Source organism: Micromys minutus (genome assembly GCF_963924665.1).
Source record: "Micromys minutus genome assembly, chromosome: 11".
NCBI classification, from domain to species: domain Eukaryota; kingdom Metazoa; phylum Chordata; class Mammalia; order Rodentia; family Muridae; genus Micromys; species Micromys minutus.
The window spans coordinates 46,961,895-46,982,673 of NC_137980.1; the positions used below are offsets into that span (position 1 = coordinate 46,961,895).

General features: G+C 51.2%; 1 protein-coding gene across 1 annotated transcript in view; it reads right to left on the minus strand.

The window, feature by feature from the left end:
• The window catches only part of PLCG1 (phospholipase C gamma 1), a 29,856-nt gene extending 10,244 nt beyond the window's left edge, over positions 1-19,612 (minus strand). The window contains exons 1-10 of the mRNA XM_080925642.1: positions 19,557-19,612; positions 18,864-19,185; positions 3,892-4,044; positions 3,690-3,783; positions 3,481-3,528; positions 886-970; positions 710-793; positions 472-506; positions 224-296; positions 41-142 (exon numbers count right to left, since the gene is read on the minus strand). Coding sequence (XP_080781768.1) covers positions 41-142; positions 224-296; positions 472-506; positions 710-793; positions 886-970; positions 3,481-3,528; positions 3,690-3,783; positions 3,892-4,044; positions 18,864-19,080 — 891 coding nt within the window. The 5' untranslated portion in view covers positions 19,081-19,185; positions 19,557-19,612. The remainder of the gene's footprint in view (positions 1-40; positions 143-223; positions 297-471; positions 507-709; positions 794-885; positions 971-3,480; positions 3,529-3,689; positions 3,784-3,891; positions 4,045-18,863; positions 19,186-19,556) is intronic.
• Between the last annotated feature and the right edge of the window lie 1,167 nt (positions 19,613-20,779).

A 20,779-nucleotide genomic window follows, 5' to 3' on the forward strand; every position in this document is an offset into this window, starting at 1 on the left:
CCTGTTTTCTCTAACAGATGGTGGGAAAGGTGAGGCTCACCTCATCCACAAAGAAGTATGGCTCCTCAATCTCTCGCAAGGGGTCTCGAAGGAAGTTGAGCATAAATTCCTGCACCTGGAGCCGGTCAACAGCCCACAGCTCCTGCTAGGCAAAGAGGAAGTCATGGAAGAGGCCACCAATGATGAGCCCAGCCTGCAGCCTGACTCCCTGGCCCAGCCGTACCCCCTGGTACTCAAGAAGGAACTGCTGGAACTCAGAAAGGGACACCTGGCAATGCTCTGGCCGCTCTCCAGTCCTGCAGGGAGAGAACACAGTGTCTGGCAGCTGGCTGACTTCATCAATAGACAAGGGGCCCAGGCTAATGTAGACACCCAGTGGTTTATTATGCCCCACCCCCACCCACCCACTGCTTCCCACATGGGTCTGAAACCACCCAGAGAAAAAGCCCAATTGGCTGTTCCAAACCAAACCTCAATGTGTTGGTTTCCAAGAAGGGAAGGTCCATCTGCAGAGAACAGAATCTGGTCAGGAGGAAAGCCCTGGGAGACCCATGCAGGAAAGGGGCTCTTAAGAAAAGGTTAGGGAGCAGATGCTCTGGGGGTATGGCTGGAGCAATAGCACCCAAAAACTCCAAAGCAGGGCAGCAGGGATATGAGAAGGGGCAGAGGAGTTGGGTCAAGGGCAGGGGAGAGCAAGAGGCTCATGCACCGTCTTCTGGGCGCTGTACATGAGGCTGCGGTACAGCTGAGCAAACTGCCCGTAGGTGATGTCCCCGCTGCGCTGTTCAAGGTCCTGCATGGTACAGAGCAGACTGCCTGTCAGCCCTTGTGAGGAGCTGTTGGCCTCTCCTGCCCTGCCAGTAGATAGCCCCAAGTGTGCGTTACCGTGAGCCGCTCTCGGAGGAAGCGCATGTTGGGGACCCGGTAGTTGACCTGTGACAGCATGTTCTTCAAGTCCTTGGCTGATATACTGAGGAGAGTAAAAAGGGTTCCCTTCTGACTTTAAGCTGAGCCTACCCAAGGATGGACAGGTAAACACCTATACTCTGGGAACCTGCAGTCTTAGGAGCATATTGTTTCAAACTTCACGGTATGATAGATGAAAGTCCCTTCCTTTCTCTGGGCCTCAGTTTCTGCATGTGAAAAGAAAAAGCCCAATACTCCAGAAGCGACCAAGCTCAGGAAAGCAGGTCCGGTTGGAGTGGAGGGCAGAATAAACCACCTCTAGCAGCTGACCCCAGCTCCGATCTCCTGTCTGGACAGGAGAGGGCAGTGCTCACTGCCACTAACTGGAATATCCTGGGCCCACAGACCCCGGATAAGCATCAGGGAAGGAATCATGTGCACTTAGCCACATGGAGCTGTTGCTGCCTGGGCACACGCCTTAGGCTGGACAGTAAACTGACTCCAGGAAAAGAACCTAGTCAGAGAGAGTGGGAGAGAGGGAAAAAGGAAGAGGGGAAGGGAAGGGGAGAGAGGGAGAGAAGGGAAAAGGAACAGAAGGAGGGAGAGTAAGAGAGAGAAGGGAGGAAGCGAGGGAGTGAGAGAATGCACCCTCCCCTCCAGGAGTGGCAGCTAGGACAACAACTGGATGAACAAGATGGAAAAGGATGTTCTCCTGGGAGTGGGTGCTAGAAATAGGGGCACATCCTCTTTTGGCATAAAGCCAGGCAGGAAAGACCAAAATTCTTGAAGTAAGGCTCAGATCTTCAGCAATGGTTGAATGCTCTAGTACAGTATTTCTCAAACTAATGCACCAACCCTTTAATAGTTAACTATTTCCCCCTGCTGTGGGGACCTCCAACTAGAAAATTATTTCATCCCTACTTCACAACTATAACTTTGCTACTGTCATGAATCCTAATGTAAATGTCTGATATGCAGATAGTCTTAGGTGACACCAGTGAATGAATTCAACCCTCCCTAAGGGGTCAAGACCCACAGGTTGAGAACTAATACTCTAGAGTCTTTGTTCTGCAAGGAGCATTAGGTCACCTGACCCTCAGTCAGCCAAGAAGCTGTTGTCAAGGGGCCCCATATTCACAAAGGAGACAGAAGCCTGTCCCCTCCCTTTCCCATCACCATCATCATAAAAACATGCTGCTCTTTCTGCTTTGCGGTGTTTGTGTAATTGTTCCCTCTGCCTCTCTATGTAAAACTCCTACAAGACTCTCCTGAACTCCCTTTATGCTCCAAGCTGCTCCCCACTGGGCTGAAGCAACTATCACCACAATGTTATAACACGTGAGGGTAAACTCCCTAGCTTCTCATGTGGAAGTAGTCTGGGGTTGGCTAGTGGGCATCTCCTCCCTTCTCTTGCTATCTGGGCCCATGAGTTTTTATCTGAGACCCCACGACTTTCCATTTCATCTGTCCACACCCCTGTGTTACTACCTCCAGCCCTACCGCCTCATGTGACTCATTCTACCTGGGCACCTACTATGCACCATAACACTTGTAGACCCTGAGTTCCCCACAATGTGTTCCTCCTACTGTCTTCTTGTCTCAGGCAATGGCAACTTTACTTTCCAGTCACTCAGTCAAAAGCCTATATTGATTTCTGACTTTTTGATGCAGTTTTTAAAAATGCATCAAATTTTTAAATGTGGCCCAAATCCAGATAATTCCTACCATTATACCTCAATCTGCCTCACCTACACCCAGAATGGTCGGACAGTGTCTAACAGCCCTCTACAGCAGTAAGAGCTAACAGCCCTCTACAGCAGTATGATCTTGAGTGTGTCTGGCTAGTTTTATGTTTACTTGACACACTGGGAGAAGAGAGAGCCTTAATTGAGAAGAGTCTCTGTAAGATCCAGGTGTAGGCAAGCCTGCAGGGCATTTTCCTAATTAGTGATTGATGTGGGACAGCCCATCCCAATGTTGGCAGGTGGGGGCACCTCTAGGCTCGTAGTCGTGGGTTCTATAAGAAAGCAGGCTGAGTAAGCTATGAGAAGCAAGCCATAAGCAGCCTTCCTCCATGACCTCTGCATCAGCTCCTGACTCCAGGTTCCTGCCCTGTTTGAGTTCCTGTCCTGGCTTCCTTCGGTGAAGAATAGCAAGGAGGAAGTTAATTTAAGCTGAATAAACCCTTGCCTTCCCAAGTGGCCTGTTCATGGTGTTTCACTGCAACAATGGTAAGCTTATCTAGGACACTGAGGAAACTCTAGGTCAGAGAAGGTCATCCACTACACCTCCCAAGGCTTTTGCCTCTGGGGACTCTCAGAGGGCCTTGGAACAGTACAAAGCTGTATTGGCAGCAAGCCATCTGGTCTTTGCTTCCTCCAGCTCCTGGTCCTCTGACTGCAGTGCCAATCGCATCTCTAAGACCCAGAGCCAGCTTTGTACCCCACTGTCAGCAGCATGAACTACTGTGTCAGAAGCCCTAGCCCTTCCCTGTGTAACTCAGCTCTCTGGGCCCTCTGGCTCAAATGCTCTGGGTGCCCACTGGTTAGGCAAACACCTCAGCTTAGCACCTACCGATCCTCTCGGTTGCGATCCACGGAGTAGAACTGCTTCCGGAGCCACCTGAAAAGAGAGAGCAGCCTGAGGTAAGGAAGGGGCCCTTCTCCAGCTAAGTTAAAGCCTAGGGAGAAGAGCAGTTACTGTCTGCAGGAGATCTTTAGTCTCTGCCTCTTTTCTCTTAGTTCCAAGACATCTGGTCTAAGCCACATGAAGATGAGTCTTACCTCTCAATTTGCAGGGGTGTGGCCGCCTGCAGTGTATCCTCCATCAGCCACGTTAAGCCCTTGATCCACATGTTCACCTCATCCTCAGATGTGGCTGTGAGCAGAGCAACAGCTGAGCTACTAGCACATATCTCCCACAAGAGCAAGTGCAGCTGGGTTTCCCCTTACCTCCCCCCACCTCTCCTAAGCCCGTGTCTCCCACCTTGCAGGCTCAGGGTCTTCAGGCGGAACTCCATTCCATAGAGAATGACAAAACAGTGTGACTGGTCTGGCCGGAAGGCAGGGTCTTCTTGGTAGCGGTCAAAGTCCCGGGAAGTCTTCCCTGGGCGGATCTCCTTGATTTCACGGATATCAACTGGGAAGATAGTTAAAGGCCAGGGGCAGGCTGAGGAGGTCTTCACAGTTTCAAAGGGAGCACAGCCTGCTCTTCTGTCATTTCCACTCCCCTTCTTCAGGGCCTGGACCCCAAAGAGACAACCCTTTCTCTGAGACAGACTGAACCCACTGTTACTCCAGGTGACAGAGCTGGGCTCATCTGAAAGTAGACCTTTAGTTATTGTTCGTTACTGTTAAAGGTGAAGGCTGTCTGGGGACAGAGAGGCAAGTGTGTTCTCCTGACCCTATCTTCATTCCATTGCTGGAAGCACAGGTTACATACACTTAAACCTGGAAAAGAGCTGGACTCCAGAAGGAACAGGGATCCAAAGCAGTTAGTTCCTGTGGACTGATCACTTTCTAACACAATACTTATGCAGACACAATTGTGAAGTCCTAGAGGCTGGGGTGGGCAAGTCTAGATTGGTCTCAAAATCCCACAGAGAACCTTGGATCAGGTCCAGAAAGCTGGCAAATCCTGAAATGACCCACACCCCAGTCATGCCCACACAAGACTTAGCAAAAGACCAAGTTCTGGTTTAGGCCCAGGCTGTCCAAGAATGTCTGCACTGTGTGGCTTTGGGGTCCTTATCCCAGTTACAAAGGGATTCTCAACTGCCCCCCTCTCACAAGCAAAGGTGAGGCAAGTACATGAGCATGAGAGGTAAATGGCTTGAGTGACAGAGCAACTGTAAGCTAGTGACCCCTTTAGCTCCTGCAGCTGTAGTCTTACTAAAGGGCGATGGGGCAATAGGCTCCATGGACTAGAGCCTAGCTCTGTATCACGTTAACTGTGAGGCTGAGCAGAGACAAGGCCCTGAATCCACTGCTACACTTACAAGGGTGAGAAGAGCATCAGATAGGATGCTAAAAGTGGCCTGAAGCATGTGTTAGATAAAGATAGTGGAAACTATGCGCCCCACCAGAAGGGAGCTGTTCCTTGGCCTGCACTTGCCCCAGTGTGGTCTCTCAGCCCACTCAGGTCTGAGAGGTCCTGCCACAGCGGAGCCTGGACAGAAGAAAACACTCAGCCCAAGAAGAGAGATTCAGGCTTGACAGTTCCCCTCAGCATGGGAACTCCTTAAAATGTTCTGAGCAGTCCCCCTTCTGAGTAAATTCCCCTTACTCAGGGGGCACTTGATAACACAGTTTCTAAAGGTGGAAGGAAGAGCTTCCATTAGGAGGAAATGCCTACATCACACATCACACAACCACCACAAAACTCTGCCCTTTGAAATAGAAACTAGAATATTCTTCCAGTGCAAAGCTATCATTCCCCACCTACACATTCGCCCATGTGTGTGCATGCACACATACGTACATGATCCACAGTTGAGGTCTTAACTGTGATGCTGCCCCACAGGCTGTGTATACACAATAAACAGGCAGCTAGAAAGTCTGTCTAAGGCTCATGGACAGGACACAGATGGTTCTCCTACATATATATGAGCACACGTGGATGGTGCACACATATGCACATATGTGCACAGAGCCAAGTAGACCCAGGTAAGCTCTAGCCTGCTCTGTGTTCCAGACACATTTTCATAGAGTCTGAAGTTAGAACAGGCATATGACTAAATAGAAACCAGGAAGGCATAGAGTAGGGAGGCCAGAGACATCACTCTTCTAAGCCCACACTGGTCACACTGATTCCTTCTTCCTTCTCCCATAAGGAAACAACAGCATGTCCCTGATGCCCTCTAAGTCTGTGAAGTCAGAAGCAGACTGAGAAAGACATGACAGCAATGAAATGGCCTGCTAGGTCTGTGTCTCTGTGTCTCATGACAGAGAGAGAGAGAGAGAGAGAGAGAGAGAGAGAGAGAGAGAGTGCCCAGACTCATCCATTTCCAGGAGCTGCCATCACAGGGAAGACTCCCTTATTAGATGCAGCCTCTGCTTTAGTTGCAGAAGAGGAGAGGAAGACTTTGGTGAGATCTGCTGTATGTCATGAATGACTGTGTGTGCACAAGTGCATGTGTGCGTGTTTGCGACTGCTTAGATATTCATTCCCTATGCCTGGAAGACCCACGAGCCAGCATTTCCTTCTTCCTAAAAACTGTGGGAGAACAGCATTTGGAGGAACATAAGTCCAGGACACCGAGAGGTCCTGCTGTCCAGGGGCTGGGAAGTGAAAAGGTATTCGCTAAAGACAAGGGTAGATTTGTCCACATCCAGGGGACCGTGGCGTGACAATGGCCCAATTGCAGGCTTACCACAACCTGAACAGGCACAGTCTAGCTAGCACAGCCTGCCAGGAGCTTTGACACATGCACTCCTCCAAGGACAAGGGCTCTGGGCCAAATGAAAAGGCTTACCCAGGCTTTAGGAATGGCCTGGGCTGCTTCGGAAGCAAGGGACAGACACCCAGTCCCTCCCACTTAATCCTTATGAACTCTTACAATGAAATCAAGACTTGGTTTTCTGTTGTCACTTCTGCCTCTGTCTTTTTTGACCTAGATAGCCCTAGATCTTACAGTTCTCCAGATTCAGCCTGCAGAGCGCTGAGATCCCTAGGTGTGAGCTATAGCATGACAGGCTCTCCTCAAAAGGATTCGAATAATAAGGAACCACCCACACCCATGCCAGGAACTAACATCACGTGGTAGCTCTAGGGCCAAACAGTCTAGTACACCAGGCAGAATCCTGGTGGTCTATGTACCTTCCCACTCCTATGTCCTCAGAGAGCCTGTGCTGACCAGGTATCTGTTCCTGAAGCTGCCAGGCCTAGCAGGAAGAACCAAGACCCACAGGGCCCTTCAATTCTAGCTGTGAGATTCTGTAGGTCCTCACTCTTTTGGGCTTAGTTTCCCAAGCTGTGAATTCTTCTCACTTCACAAGATAAGGACTTTGCTGAGAAGCACCTGCCTATGTACCTGGTGAGGCCGACAACCGACAAGGATCTTGTGAAAGACAGCCCTCCGGGAGATGACACAGCTGCCTGCTCTGCTCAGAGGGCAAACTCAAACATCTAAGTTTTTTTTTTTTTTTAAAGAGAAAAGCCACCTGGAAAAGAATCCAAGCAGTTACTTTCCAGCTTACAACCAGGCCTTACAAGATGAGTGCTCTGTGTGGAATAGGTCTCATTGATTAATGTATGCAAGGATGTGCTAAGATACTATTTCTGGAGTCTGTAGCACTCCCCACAGTGTAGGCATGCGCTCGCGCACACACGAGAGAGAGAGAGAGAGAGAGAGAGAGAGAGAGAGAGAGAGAGAGAGAGAGAGAGAGAGAGAGAGAGAGCAAGCAACAGATCTGAAATTGCAAAGATGAATGGTTCTCCTTTCTGGATCATCAGAACAAGGCTCTCAGTTAGGGGAACACACTACCCACACCCACACCCGCATCTACCCACACCCACACCCGCATCCACGGGAGTACTGGGGAGCACTGGGGAGCACTGGCCCCAGCCTGTCCTATCATTTCAATCTTCTGTTTTGGCTTTGGTAGGAGCTGAAATGTTCTTGCTGCCTCTCAATGATCTGAGGCAGATAACAGAAAACTAAATTGGTAAAATTAAAGTTTGTCTGATGAGGCAGGGACTCTGGAAGGCTAATGTTCCTTTTCTATCTCATTTCCTCTCTTTTCTGCCTTCCTCAACCTAGGGACAGACTCCTAACTCGAGACCCTGAGACTAGAGACCAGCCTTATTCAAGAGTGTAGCCTCTGGACGGTGCTTACAGACAGCAAGAACCTTTAGACATGCCAATGTTCCTCTAAAAGACTTCTCATCTAACCCCAAGCACTCTGACAGCCATGAAGGCGGTACTCGAGGCTGGGTGAGAGCCCCTTCTTCTATAGAATAAGTTCTTACACTGTAGACAGGACTCAACTGAGTAGGCAGAAGAAACAGAGCTGTCACAGGGACAAGCTAAATGGCAGACAGCCAATCTGTAGCCTGAGAAAGGGGAAGAGGGCTCTTCTGGTGCTTGGTTCCTGAAGGCAGACTCTCCCCAGACATCAGGCTAGGCACATGCCAGTCATCAGCTCTCGCCTGTCATCGTGAGACAAGCATACTGTGCATTCACTGCAGAGATGGGTGTTGTTGGTGAGTATTCTATAACATAGAGTTCATCAGAGAAAGAATGAAAAGAATGGGGCACTAAACCTTTTTAGGGGTCTTTAGAGCATAGGCCCAGGAAGACAAGCCACAAAACCTTAATTCAGACTCACACAACTCTGGGCCAGAACTCATGTCCTAGCATTCCCACCTCCAACAAAGCCACTTTCCAAACAGCCCCACAGATAAATATCCCCAACAGTGTCACATGGCAAAGAGACGGTGGTGCCAAGACACACTCTCCTTCCTGTGCCTGTGCAGCAAGCAGCTGCTGCCACACCAGCTACCACACACTGTCCAAGAAAGAAACAGTGACCCCTCCTCAGAACCTAGCCAAACCAGTTTACACCTGACCAAGAGCGGCTCAGCCTAACTCTGCATTCAGAGTCTTTCCTACCTAGGTAAACAGGAAGCAGCCATTCAGACATCTGGATAGAGATCCACAGTCTCTCATACGTGGGGCCTAGCAGTGAGTGCTCTGTAGCAGTGGCTTTGGTACAATCTTCACCAATGCACAAGGCCACCTAGACACCAAATTCCAGATAACTTTCCTGTTTGGGCAAATGAGGGATGGGACGCAAGAGATTCATGGCAGATGGGCCATGGAGAGTCCTCATGGTAGTACCAACACTGGTAATGGGTTACATAGAGAGAAAGCAAGGTCACTGAAGGCTTCACACTACCCAGGCAGGCAGCCCTCTTTCCTAAAACAGTTTATTTCAAGTGGTAGGTAACAGCATATGCAAGCCCTAAAAGAAGGAAGGAAGGAAGGGAAAGAAGGCTCCACAGGGAACACAGAGCCAGAAGAGACCTCCGTCCCAGAGTCACTGACTCGGTCCATGACTGTCAGTTACCAGGCATCTATGTGCTCCACCCCAGGCCCTAAGTTGGGTCCCGGGGAAACAGATCAATGGCACTGAGTTCCTGCCCTTCAGAGAACCCCAGCCTGATGGAGGAAGCAGATGGGGAAGCAGATAACTATGAAGTCATGCAAAGAATGGAGCAGTAGGGAGACATCTGTGGTGCTATGTGCACAACCTCCCTTCTATTTGGTGTTCTGCTCTTGACTTTTTCCACACAACCTTCCCCAGCCTTTCCTGCTTCTCTGTGTGCTAAAGGCCGACCCAATTAGCATGGGCCACGGTCCTCTGTTCTTATGCTCTGCTTTCTCCTCAGTGAGAGTCATGCCCACAGCGTTAATCCCTGTGGTATACAAACAATTCACAAAACATCTCTAGCCTCTAAATGTCTGGCACTGCACCCCAACTGCTCACTTCTATTCCTACCTGTACACCTAAGGAACACACACCTACATACATACATACACACACACACACAGACACACACACACACACACACACACCCTTCAAAGCAACCATTATCTTCTCTCACCTAAAACCCTCAGCTTCCGGCTATGCCCCTCTGGGTATACCAACAATATGAACTGAAAACTTCACAACCACCCATCAAGATTCTCTTTTCAGGCCTAACAAAATGGTTCAGCAGAAGGCACCGGCTGCCAAGCCTGATGACCAGAGAGTTCAATCCCCAGGACTCACATGATAGGAGAACCAACTCCCCCATGCTGTCTCCTGACCTCAAACATACTTGTTTTGAAATCTTTTTGATTTCTATGTTCCTCGTTAGTCCAACCCTGCCAGTCCAGCTGCTATTCCTAATGAGCAGCTGTAAGGACATAAACGTGGTGCTTGAGGTCAGTCATGGGAAGAAGGACTCGGTTTGCCCCACGCTCACAGGTTATGTCAAACAGCCTACAGACATTTCTCAGAAACTGCAAAACACAGAGGATGAGGTCGCTGCCTCTGCTGGGTGGGGAGGGCAGCAGCAGCAGGAGTGGCATCTAGTGTCCTGTCACTCGGCCTGTCTGCTACGCACAGTGCATCAAGCTCTTAATTAAACTGAGCTGTCTCATCCTTAAAGCGGATCCTGTGAGACAATTATCAGGGCTCCCAATCCCCAGGCAAGGACACTTAGCACAGTGGTTAATGATCCTATCAAAGGTGACAGTTGGTGAGGGGCAGAGCCATCGAGATCTCAGAGCCTAGCTGATGTGCCCTGGCTTGTGCCTTGGGATCCCTGTGGGAAGCAGCCAGTGGGAACAGCACAGGAAGGACGGCAGGACTCCAGGCTGCTTTACAGCAGTAATAATAAAAGCCTTGTGTATATTGTTTTAGGTTATTATTATCATTATTGTTATTGTGTGTGTGTGTGTGTGTGTGTACATGTACATTTGATGTAATGGTGCACACATCCCATAATGCTTGGGGAGGCCAGAGGACAACTATGGGTTCCAGTGAGCAAAGGCTGTCAGGCTTGCGCGGCAAGTGTGATTACAATGAGCTATCTCTCAGTTCTATGTGTGTTCTAGGGCTGTCTGGCTGTTCTCCATAAATTCCTTGAGGACACAAACCACGTCTATCATCTTCCCTACTCCATACCTAGCAGAAGCTTAGCACGTGTACACGGAAAGAAAACTACACTTAGTCTTCCTTGACTGGCCAATCTGCTCCTGCCAGCAGACAAGTGACCCCTCACGGCCTCAGCAGCCTGCAGGCCTCTCTGATGCCTGCCTATTGCACAACCCACCCAAAGGGCAGAGGACAAGCAATGGTCAGGAGAAGGGAAAATCTGGGTTCTCCCTACCACAAAAAAAAAAAAGCACCTTCAGCCTGAAGAGGGGCTGAGGGGGTAGAGGGGGTTTCCTTGCCAAAGCTACTCAGCACATTCTCTCACCTCTGGCTTATTAGTAGGAGCAGAAGGTCACAGGGGTTAATTCTCAATGACAAAGGGAGTCATCAAGTTGGAGGCTTGGTGACTGCAATCTTCCAATTTTCTTATATCCTAGGAGGTTTTTCTGCTTTGAAGCTTCATGACCCAGCCCTTCACAGCACCTGCCACAAGCCCTCCATCCTGCTAGCCAAAGCCACTCTTCCCCTTTTGCTTCCTAGAAAAGCAAGGCCCCAGAGAAAGGTCCAGTCTCTGTCTACAATTGCCTTGTGACCCCACCCCACCCCCATCCTCCACCAACACACATCCATACTAGGATGAACTTCATGTTTCTAGTGCAGTCCATCTACTTCTCAGAGTAGAAAGCAAGACAAGCTCTTGGGAGCAATATGCTAAGTGGTCTCAAGAAGGGGCCCAACACAAGCACATTACACTCTCCTACTGTTGTGGGTGAGGAAGTGGCTGGGGTGGGAAGAGAAAAGCTGCTTCTAGTATATGAGGCTTCAGGTGAGACCATCAAGTGGTCTGCAGAGCCTTAGAGAAAGACCATCACTGCCTGCGTCAATCTCTAACCTGACCGAGGAGAGACTCCACACGTGTGCTGACCTACCTACCACCTGAGGCTGAGAAACGTGTGGGCTAACAGGGGCTTTCTGCTGCTCTTTCTCTGGCTAACCACTCTATAACTTGGGCCCACTATCTGGGTATAAGGCTGGGATCTCCCCAGCACATACTCACATCTACCTGCACAGACAGAAATTATATTGTCAGGGCCTTACACTCACCTCAGCCACGGCCAAGCAAGGACCCTCTGGCCCTCAGGTACACAATGTCCCCAAGAATCACTTTGTAAGGCTTTTTACTCAGCCGTATCTCCAGGAAGTCAATCCGAATTGAATGCACCACTTAAGCTGAGAAAATGCTCATCCACGAACAAGAGGCATCAAACCTGTTGTGGGCCACACGAGCTCTCTCAGCGGCTGGACCAGTGTACTCTTCATAGCATCCATGCTCTGCCTCACTTCAAGTGCCTCTACCCCGTGCTGATGTGTCAGTCAATCAATGGGGAAGAGACTATACAGAAAGGGATAGGCTGCCAGAAACACTGGGCCCTTGGGCTCAGGCCTCAGCACTTTAGTCAGTACTGTCTCCTGTTGAGCCCTGGTTTCACATCTGCTTCTGGATTTCAAACTCCCCAGGATCAAGGACTGGGCCATCTCTTTTTCTTGCTTACCTAACTCCTCTCTGCTAGGCCTGGGCTCAATAGAGGACATGCCAGTCTTCTGCTGGAGAAAGCCTCGCCCATTTACTCCTGAGTTTGCTGAAGCCAGGGCCTCTGGCCAACACGGGAAGGGCAAGAGCCGGAAGGAAGCAGCAGAGCCTATACACAAAGCCTCCACGCGGCTATAAAAAGGAGCCCCTCCCCGCTTCCCCCAGGATGGGCCCAGGAGGTGAGTAGAGTACAAATACTTGTACCCGGGCACAAAGCCACCTCAGCCTCTCAAAGGCTAGCCCAGCGCTACCTCAGGCCTCTTCTTGAAAGGAGAGCATGAGCGAACCCAGGGCCGAGCCAGGAACGCAAGTCGAGACTCTTGAGATCAACTCCACGGTGCCCAGCAACTCTCCCCACAGCTCCCCAGCACTCAGCTCACGGCCCAGTTCTCCTCGCTCTCTGGGGGCCAGCAAGCAGATTCTCTAGAAGCCTCTAGGAGCCTGAGTTTCCAGTTCTGTGGAGCTGTGGGAGCAACCATGATAACAGGCTCTAAGAAGCTCTGATTCTGAGGTTACAGAAGAAACTGCTCAGGGGGCTGAAGCAAGGCCAAGGGGGACATTATGGCAGGGCTTCAGAGTCTAAAGGCTGTCTCTCGAAGGTCACACACTATACCCAGCTTTACAGAGAAAACCTTCCCTTTCTAGCCACTAGGCTCCTAATTCCTCTCTAGCTTAGTTTGCCCACAGTGTTCAGATCTGCACTACAGACCTGGCCTAGACCACTGAGGCCACTCTCCAAAGACAGTGATGTGGCTTAAATGGATGGCATGTAACATAAAGGACAAATGAACCTTTATGCCACCAGTCCGAGGTCAGGGCCTTTGTCCTCGCAGCATGCCCTCAACCATCCTTCAGACAGAGCGGCCCAAGCCTGTTTCCTTCACAGCACTCACCACACCCTGTAATTATTTGTCTGGTTGTTTTTGCCCTAACTGTATGTTCGCCACTAGACTTTACAGGGCTTGCCACAGTGAGAAGCCAGAGCACACATGGCACCTTGCTCGCTCAGTGACCCAAGGAAGTCACAGTTCTTTTTTATTCAGATTTATTTTTATTTTATACATATGAATATCTGCCGGAACGCAGGACTGTGTATCACATGTATGCAGTGCCTGCAGAGGCCAGAGAGGGCCTCAGCTTTCCTGCTAGGACTGAGGTTACAGATAAATGATTGTGATACACCAGAGGTGCTGGGAATCACAACCTAGGGCCTCTGGAAGAGCAGTCAGTGCTCTAACCGAGTCATCTTGCCAGCCTCTCCCCTCCCTTCCTTTTAAAAGACAGTGGCTAGGCTAACAAGAAGGCAACCTAGTCCAGTGCTACCATATACTGGCAGAAGCAGAAGAAAGATGCGCTCAACAAGGCAGTTAGGCCCATCAGCACCTGATGAATGGATACAGGACAGAATGGAAGCACACTGGACCCTGTTGGGAGGGGAGCCTGGGAAGGTGTTTCTTGGGAGCACCTGGAACCCTGTGACCCTTTTCTCTGTAGAGGTACAGATAGGCTATTACCATGAAAGAGTAGGGCTGAGTCCAGGGATGGGGTGCTCTGGTTTCCATGTCAGATAGTACCTTCAGTGTAGGAGCCCAGCTATCTAAGTAGCATTCCTGGGACAAGACTGGAGTGGTAGAGCAGCAACCGAGTCTAGCTTGTCTACTGACAAAAGCCCAGGGTAAACACATGTGACCAGAATATAGAACAGAGGTCAAATATCTACAGATCAGTCCACATTATTGTTAAATCCTAGAGCAGGAGAATAAACAATACTATAGCAAAACTCAGAAATCCCACACTTAACTCTGCTCCATGACCTCACTCCTGGGACCTTTGTTTCCTTATCTCTGTAACAGGGACAATTAACTCCTGCTTTCCCTGGAAGCACAGAGCCATGCAGAGGGTGAGAAAAACGGTATGGTGCACTCCAGAACATTATTCAAACACCAGATCTTTCCTTCTCTGTACCCAAAGTCAAGGAGACAACAGGTTTCCAGCCACACCCCAGTGGAAAGCAGAACTCTGCAGTTAACTAACAGGAGGGCAAGGGGAAGGTGTGACTAAGGGCCTCAGGTGTCAAATGTGCTGCTGGCCATTTCTCAAATAACTCTTAGGCCTAGATGCAATCTTACTTCATTAACCTTAACCTATAACTCCATGAGCAGAAACTGTTTTTGTTTGTCTGCCTTTTGTTTTTTGAGACTGAACTTGTAGCCCAGGCTGGTCTAACTTAGTCTGTAGCCAGCACAACCTTGAACTCGCCACCAAGCTAAGAATTGTTTCATAGAATAGTCAATACACTAGGAAGTAACTTACCCAGGGTCACAAGAACATACTGCCTCTAGCCACACATTTGAGTGTTCCTAGCTCAGTTACCAGGAGGATAGGATTACCTGCCCAAGGACACTGAGGACCCTTGTCATTATCAGAGGGTCCTCCAAGGCAGTAGAGCACTCTACATGGCTACACGGCACACCAAGACCATGTCCTCCTCCCCAAAACCTCTCCAAAGACTCTCCTGAGGTGGACAATGACCTCTCCTGAGAGAGCAGAGACAGGGAGAGTCCGTCTCCTAACAGCAAGACCCAACAGCAGGCTTCTATAACCTCAGGCCCTACCACTTCCTCCAGTGTATTTATTCAGTTAAGGATACACTGTCCTTGAAATCAAGTTCCATAGGAAAGGAGAGAGTGAAAAGAGACACTCTGAGTTAACAGAAGCGGATGTAGCCCCAGTTCTGGGCCATGTCACAGCACTTCCTGGAAGACTGGGCCTCCGCTATCATTCAGACAGCGAGGCCAATCCAAGTGCTGAACTGGCTTAGAGGCAAACCCTGACATCCAAGCAGCCACTCTCAGCCAACTGCCTTCTCTCTACACCAATGCCCATGGCAGCAGACAGTCCTGATCATCGGGACCCCGCTGAGAACTGCAGCTTCGTGCCCTTCATCAAAGGACTTGGTGGCCAGGCATCAGCCCCTGACCACAACAGACACATCTATTCTCCTTCTGACCTGGCCCTCCTGGCGACGCGATCCTATTTCTCTCCTGTCAGATTCCCACACGTTAAGCATGTTCACCACACCACCCTTGGTGCCAAGTACGTTAGGAACTTTGAAGTCAGTACTGTCTACAGACGAGAAGCTCTGAAGGATGAGTAGTCTGTCGGAGGTCACAGAGCAGGTGAGCTGTGGACAGTGTGCACTGCCCAGTGTTTTGCTACTGTGCTCTGCCCTTTCTTCTCATCACTATGTTCTGGTCTTGTCTCCTCCACAAGTTAAGTAACGGGCATGCAAACAATGTCTACTGAACAAATGATTACCCCTAGTTCCAAAGGGCCACCTGAAGCAACGCTGGTGATCAAGTTTTCTAAACTCCAACTCAAGTCTGTAAGTCCCCAGAGAAGACGAAATGTTGGGCTTCCTGGTACTGGTTTGCTCAACTGGCTAGTCGTTTATGAAGCAGGTTCAGAAAACAATGCCCCCCTGAGTGGGGGACCTGGAAACTCTCACAGCAGAGAAGCCTGGGGTGCTGGGGAACAATAAGAGGTCTGACTTCCCCTGGAAAAGTGACAGTCAAAGAGGAAACACATGGTGGGAATGGCTGGCTTTGAGACCCAGGTGCATACGTTCCTGCTGTTCTCACTGGGAGCCAGCAAAAAGGAATCCTTCAGGACATCTGCAGAACATTCTTAGGTGCCACAGACCTACCCTTAGAGCAGGCCTCTTCACCACAATCACAACATACCTTTGGAGTCTCTACCTGAAGCTACTGTGCCAACAGTGGTCCTTAACTGGACAACCTCGCTAAGCATAGGGCTGAGCTAGCTCACTACAAGCATTACACAATGAAACCTACGGAGCCAGAGCCTAGGAGGGCGTCTAGGATGTGGATGCTCAGGTCTCCTCTGCCAGTAAATACCATATAAACATGGGGGTTTCTCTTCACAAGGGGCAACAAAGGCTACAGAATATACAAGACCAAGGCCTATCACCAACACAACCTGGGAGCAGAGTCCTGTGAGGATTGGCCATGCAGTCAGAATGAAAGGTGTTTAGCACTAGGCAGGAAGTGTGTGGCCGCTTTTAACTCACTAGATTCTGCAATATAAATGCCAGACACCAGCCTGACTCCAGCCACACAACCAAACAGCACCAAAGCTTGTTTCAAGCCTTAGACATCAGAAGGTGCTAACTAGTTTCACAAGTGCCACAGTGAGAGAACTCAAGATTTAGGAAATGGCAGTCAGTCTGTCCTTCAGATCCGAGGGCACCTGAGGGCAGACTGCAGTAGTCTTTCTCTTTGGCCCGGCTTCAGACAGGGCTAAGGTTATCAGCAAAAAGCCAAATACCTGAGGCATTTGAACAAGAGACCAGACAGTAGGGGACCCTGCTGGCAACTCCATCCTTTTCACAAAGTGCAGAAGGCTGCAGGTTTGGGAGCCCACCAAGACAGTGAGGTGCATACAGGCAGACGTGGGACAGGGCTTTGGTGCGGGGATCCATTCACAAGGTGTGAAGTCTGCACAGCCTAGTCTGCCAGCCTTCATTCTGGACCCAAAAAATTATAGGGCCAGGCCCAATGAAAACATGCCTATCTCTGGTTGACCCTTGTGGGTCTGGGAAGATGGCATCCTCTTTATTTCTGCCACCCAACCTCAAAGACCGAGTGAGACAAAATGAACTAGATGGCTGTCTCTAAACCCCTTCGTTCTGTCCAGGCCCTAATTCACAATGACATGCAATGTACAAAACTCCAAACATTTTCTCTACAGAAACACCCTCTACAGGACAGGTGAATGGGGTGAAAGATGCAAAATAAAGTTCCCTCCTTTTAACTGAGAAACAAGTTAAGGAGGATGTGAACCTCTCTCGGCCCTCCTCCCTCCAAGCCCTCCCTGTCTCATAACAGCCACATTAGACCTCCCTCAGAACCCGCATCCCAGGTCTAGGAGACAAGCATCTACCATATCTACCTCTACTAATAACTGGTTCTTAACCATCTGCAACATATTTAGTTATCTAGTACATATTTAGTTTGTTTACTTTACATCAACTATCTCACTTCCAAGACTGACCATTTATAGTAAATATAGTTCTACTACCTTACAGAGTAACAAGGCTCAGAGAAGGAAAACACCTGTCTGGGTGACGTACAACTAACAGACTGGCTTCAAATGCATACCTGTCTTCAACCACGGGACATCTGTCTACATATACAATGTCACACACACGGTTTACAATGTAGCCGTTACCAAGAGCCATCTACCCGGGAACTAATGCCACCACTTAAACACAGGAAATACTACAAATGAAACATGCCGTGCCTACAACCTGCTGTCTGAGTGATGTTCTCAGGACTACCGGAACTGTCTGCAGCACCATCCCCCAACAACTGAAAATCACTGAAAGGTTCTTCCAGTGGAGGCCAGAGCTGACAGCCACTGTTAATGGTTAAGTGCCAATTCTGTTTGGCAGCTATGTCAGACCTGAAGTGTAGCTGAGGATGGCTGCCTTACCACAAAAGCCTCCTTCCTCATCATCTCCTCACCCATCTACACATGTACAGCATACCCAGGAAGATCTGTGGGACCTTCTCTCCAGTGTCACTTCCTGACACCAACCCCCCTTCTCTAACACAAACCTGGTTCTGAGGCTAGGTCTCTTCAACCATAGTCTCTTTGGGGGTTCTTTCAAGAAACACCTCAAAGCCTGGGGTTGCAAAACCTCATCTCCTCAACTGGGAGGGCAGAGCTGAGTGCCATCCGGCCTCACACCAAGGAAAATGACTCTCAGAAAGAGCAGAGGCTTCTCAAAACCCGTTATTTGCTACCCCCAACCAGAGACTTGTGTAAACCCATCAAGATCAGGTCTGGAAAGGCAAAAGCAGAAAAACAGTAGAGCTGGGCTACCCTGCGGTCACTAGAACAACCCACACAAAGGGCCAGGCCCCAAACTGGCTGTCAACTCTGGAGAGGACAACCCCAAGACCAGAGAATCTTTGTGAATGCAAGCTCCTTGTTACATGCTGCAAGGGCAAAGGAGCCTGGCAGTTCTACCAGGAACCCGGGCTCTGGCTTTGGACATCTGCCTATCAACATGAACCTCCAAAAACTCAGATTTGGGACAAAAAGAACATCCACGAGGGGGAATGGGGAGAAAGCAGCCACTGTTTTTGCTCTTGTACCCCATCCTCCCAAAGGACCGTGTTCTTCCCTATCTCCAAGAGGGAGCTGAGAAGGCCCGCTTTGCTCCACAACCAGCCCTATCCCAACATCTGCCTAAGTTCTACATGAGGATTCCAAAGGTTCTTGTGCCAATAAGCCCATCTTGGAGCTCTCAGAGTTTTCACAGACAGCACTCTCTGGAGAATGGCAATGGGCAGGAAGGTCCCCAGTTTCTCAGGTTGGATGAGGGGGGTTCCTGCCTTGGCTTCTCCTCATAGCCGCTGACAGCCGACCGATTCTAGGGGCCAGAATCCCACTCCACTTGTCCAAACAGTGAGGACTCTTAGGCCTCAGGGCAAAGTGCCTGGAACACCCCCCGCTGCTGGGGGAGGGGGTGTCCTATCAGGTGATCCAAGACCCGGATGCCCCCCCCTCAACCCGTCCCAGAGTGACCACCAGGGACTGGGCGGAGATGGGGCGCCAGGCTCGAGGCCCGAAAGTTTGCCCAAGTGTTTGGGAGGCGGGCAGGCGCGAGACAGGCCAGACTGGGGCACACTTACTGGACCCCTCGTTTTTGTCCGCGCCGCGGCTCCATGTGATCTGGCGCGTCTCCAACTTGACCTGGAAGGTCTTCCGTTCTGGCCGCTGCGACTTCTTGGAGTAGAACAAAGTCATGACGGTGCCCACCTCGAGGCTGCGGCAGAGGTGCAACACCTCGGCTTCGGAGGGCGCGCCGGGCCCGCAGCCGTTGGCGCAGGGGGTCGCGACGCCCGCCATGCTGCAGAGACCTCGGCGACGCAAGCCGGCGGGCCCGGGGCAACGGAGGCGGAGGTGGAGGCGGAGGCGGCGGCCCGGGAGGAGAGCGGGACCCGGTGGCAGCTCCTGCGGGCGGACGCGGGGCGGGGACTGAGCGCGGGGGCGGAGCGAGGCGAGGCTCCGCCCTCAGCGCGCCGGGAACAAAGGCGCTCCTAGGGACGACCCCCGCCCACCGCCGCGCCTGCGCCCCGCGACCCGGGGCAGGCCGCAGCAGTGGGACCGGTACACCTCGGTCCAGCCGAGCTTTCCCCGCGCAGGCCTGACACAACGCGGGGTACAGCCACCCGTCACGCACACAACCCCGCCCACAGGCTGCGGCCCGTCAGTCAGATGCGCGCACGGGCCTCCGTCCCGCACAGGCCCCTATGCAGTGGGTACGCCTCCCTGGGCGTGGGGGTGCCGCGCGACCCCCCGGCCCTCCCGCCGAACCCGGTTACCTGGGCAGGCTGCCTGGCGGAGGGAGCCGCGCCAGGCTGGCCGCCTCACACCCGCGGTGGCGGCGGGGGCGGGCCCTCCGCGCACCCTCTCCGGGGAGGGGCGCGCCCGTGGATTGGCCAGCGGGCCGTGAGTGACAGCACGCCTGCCACGCCCCCTCTCCGCAGACGTCTTTTGCGAGGGCTGAGCAGACCGGTCCTAGGGTGGCCTTCGAGGGTGTCCTCTCGGGAAGCGGCCCTGCAGGTGCGGGCAGGGACCTCAGACCCTCGGACGCGAGCCCGGTGGCCTTCGAGGCCTCTCGCGTGGACTGCTGCTCTCCTCACGCTCCGCCCGCACCCTACCTGCAGATAGTCTCTGAAGCGCTGTTTTTTTTTTCTCAGCCTTGTTTTCCTCTGGACTCAGTGCTGGGCTAGTTGCCCTGTGACTTCCCCTCTGCGCAAACACAGGTGACGCCGATCCTGGATCTCCCCTGACCTCCCGACCCAGACATCTTGTTATCTGTGCCACAATCTTGCCCTCCTCATCACAAGGTTCCTTTCACGGACTACACCTCTATATGGCAGTAAACTCCTGAGGCCCCACACCTTGCTAGGAACCTTTTTTCTTCTCTGCCTCACCCCTAGATAATCCACTGAGGCTCTTCCCTCCTGCCTTTGGGGCTCTCTCCACTGTACCCAGGATCCTAAGACCCCATCTTCTCTCTGTGTGCACTATCCTCTTGGGTCTTGCCTGCATCTGTGCTTCAGAATTTACCACTAAAATGAAATTAAATCCTCTCAGTTATGTATGTGAATTCCCACTGTGCTTCAAGTCAGTACAGCTTCATGGCCCAGCAGTCCTGTCTTGCCTTCCCTTGCCCCTCCTGCTTCACCTCCCGCTGACTTATCCCCTCTATTCTCCACACACGACACCTGTCTGTGACCGTTGAATAACTTAAACTCTTCCAAAGGCCGTTCTTAGAACAGCACGGGTAAACCCGAGGGCACCTCTTGATCCTACTGTCTGATCCGACATTTGGACAGCCACCATGCAGCTCTGGGCAGCTATCTGCATTTCAGAGGTGAGAAGTCCCACACAGCATCCAGCGTGCAGAAAAGCTTCCTTGGGATTCCTGAGACCAGGGATTTGTGAATGTAAGAGTTCAGACAACCCATTAAGCTGGGCCAGCTTCAGCTTTGCTAGGCTCAAGTGATGACAGATGTGCTGTTTCCCTTGAGGGTGCTCC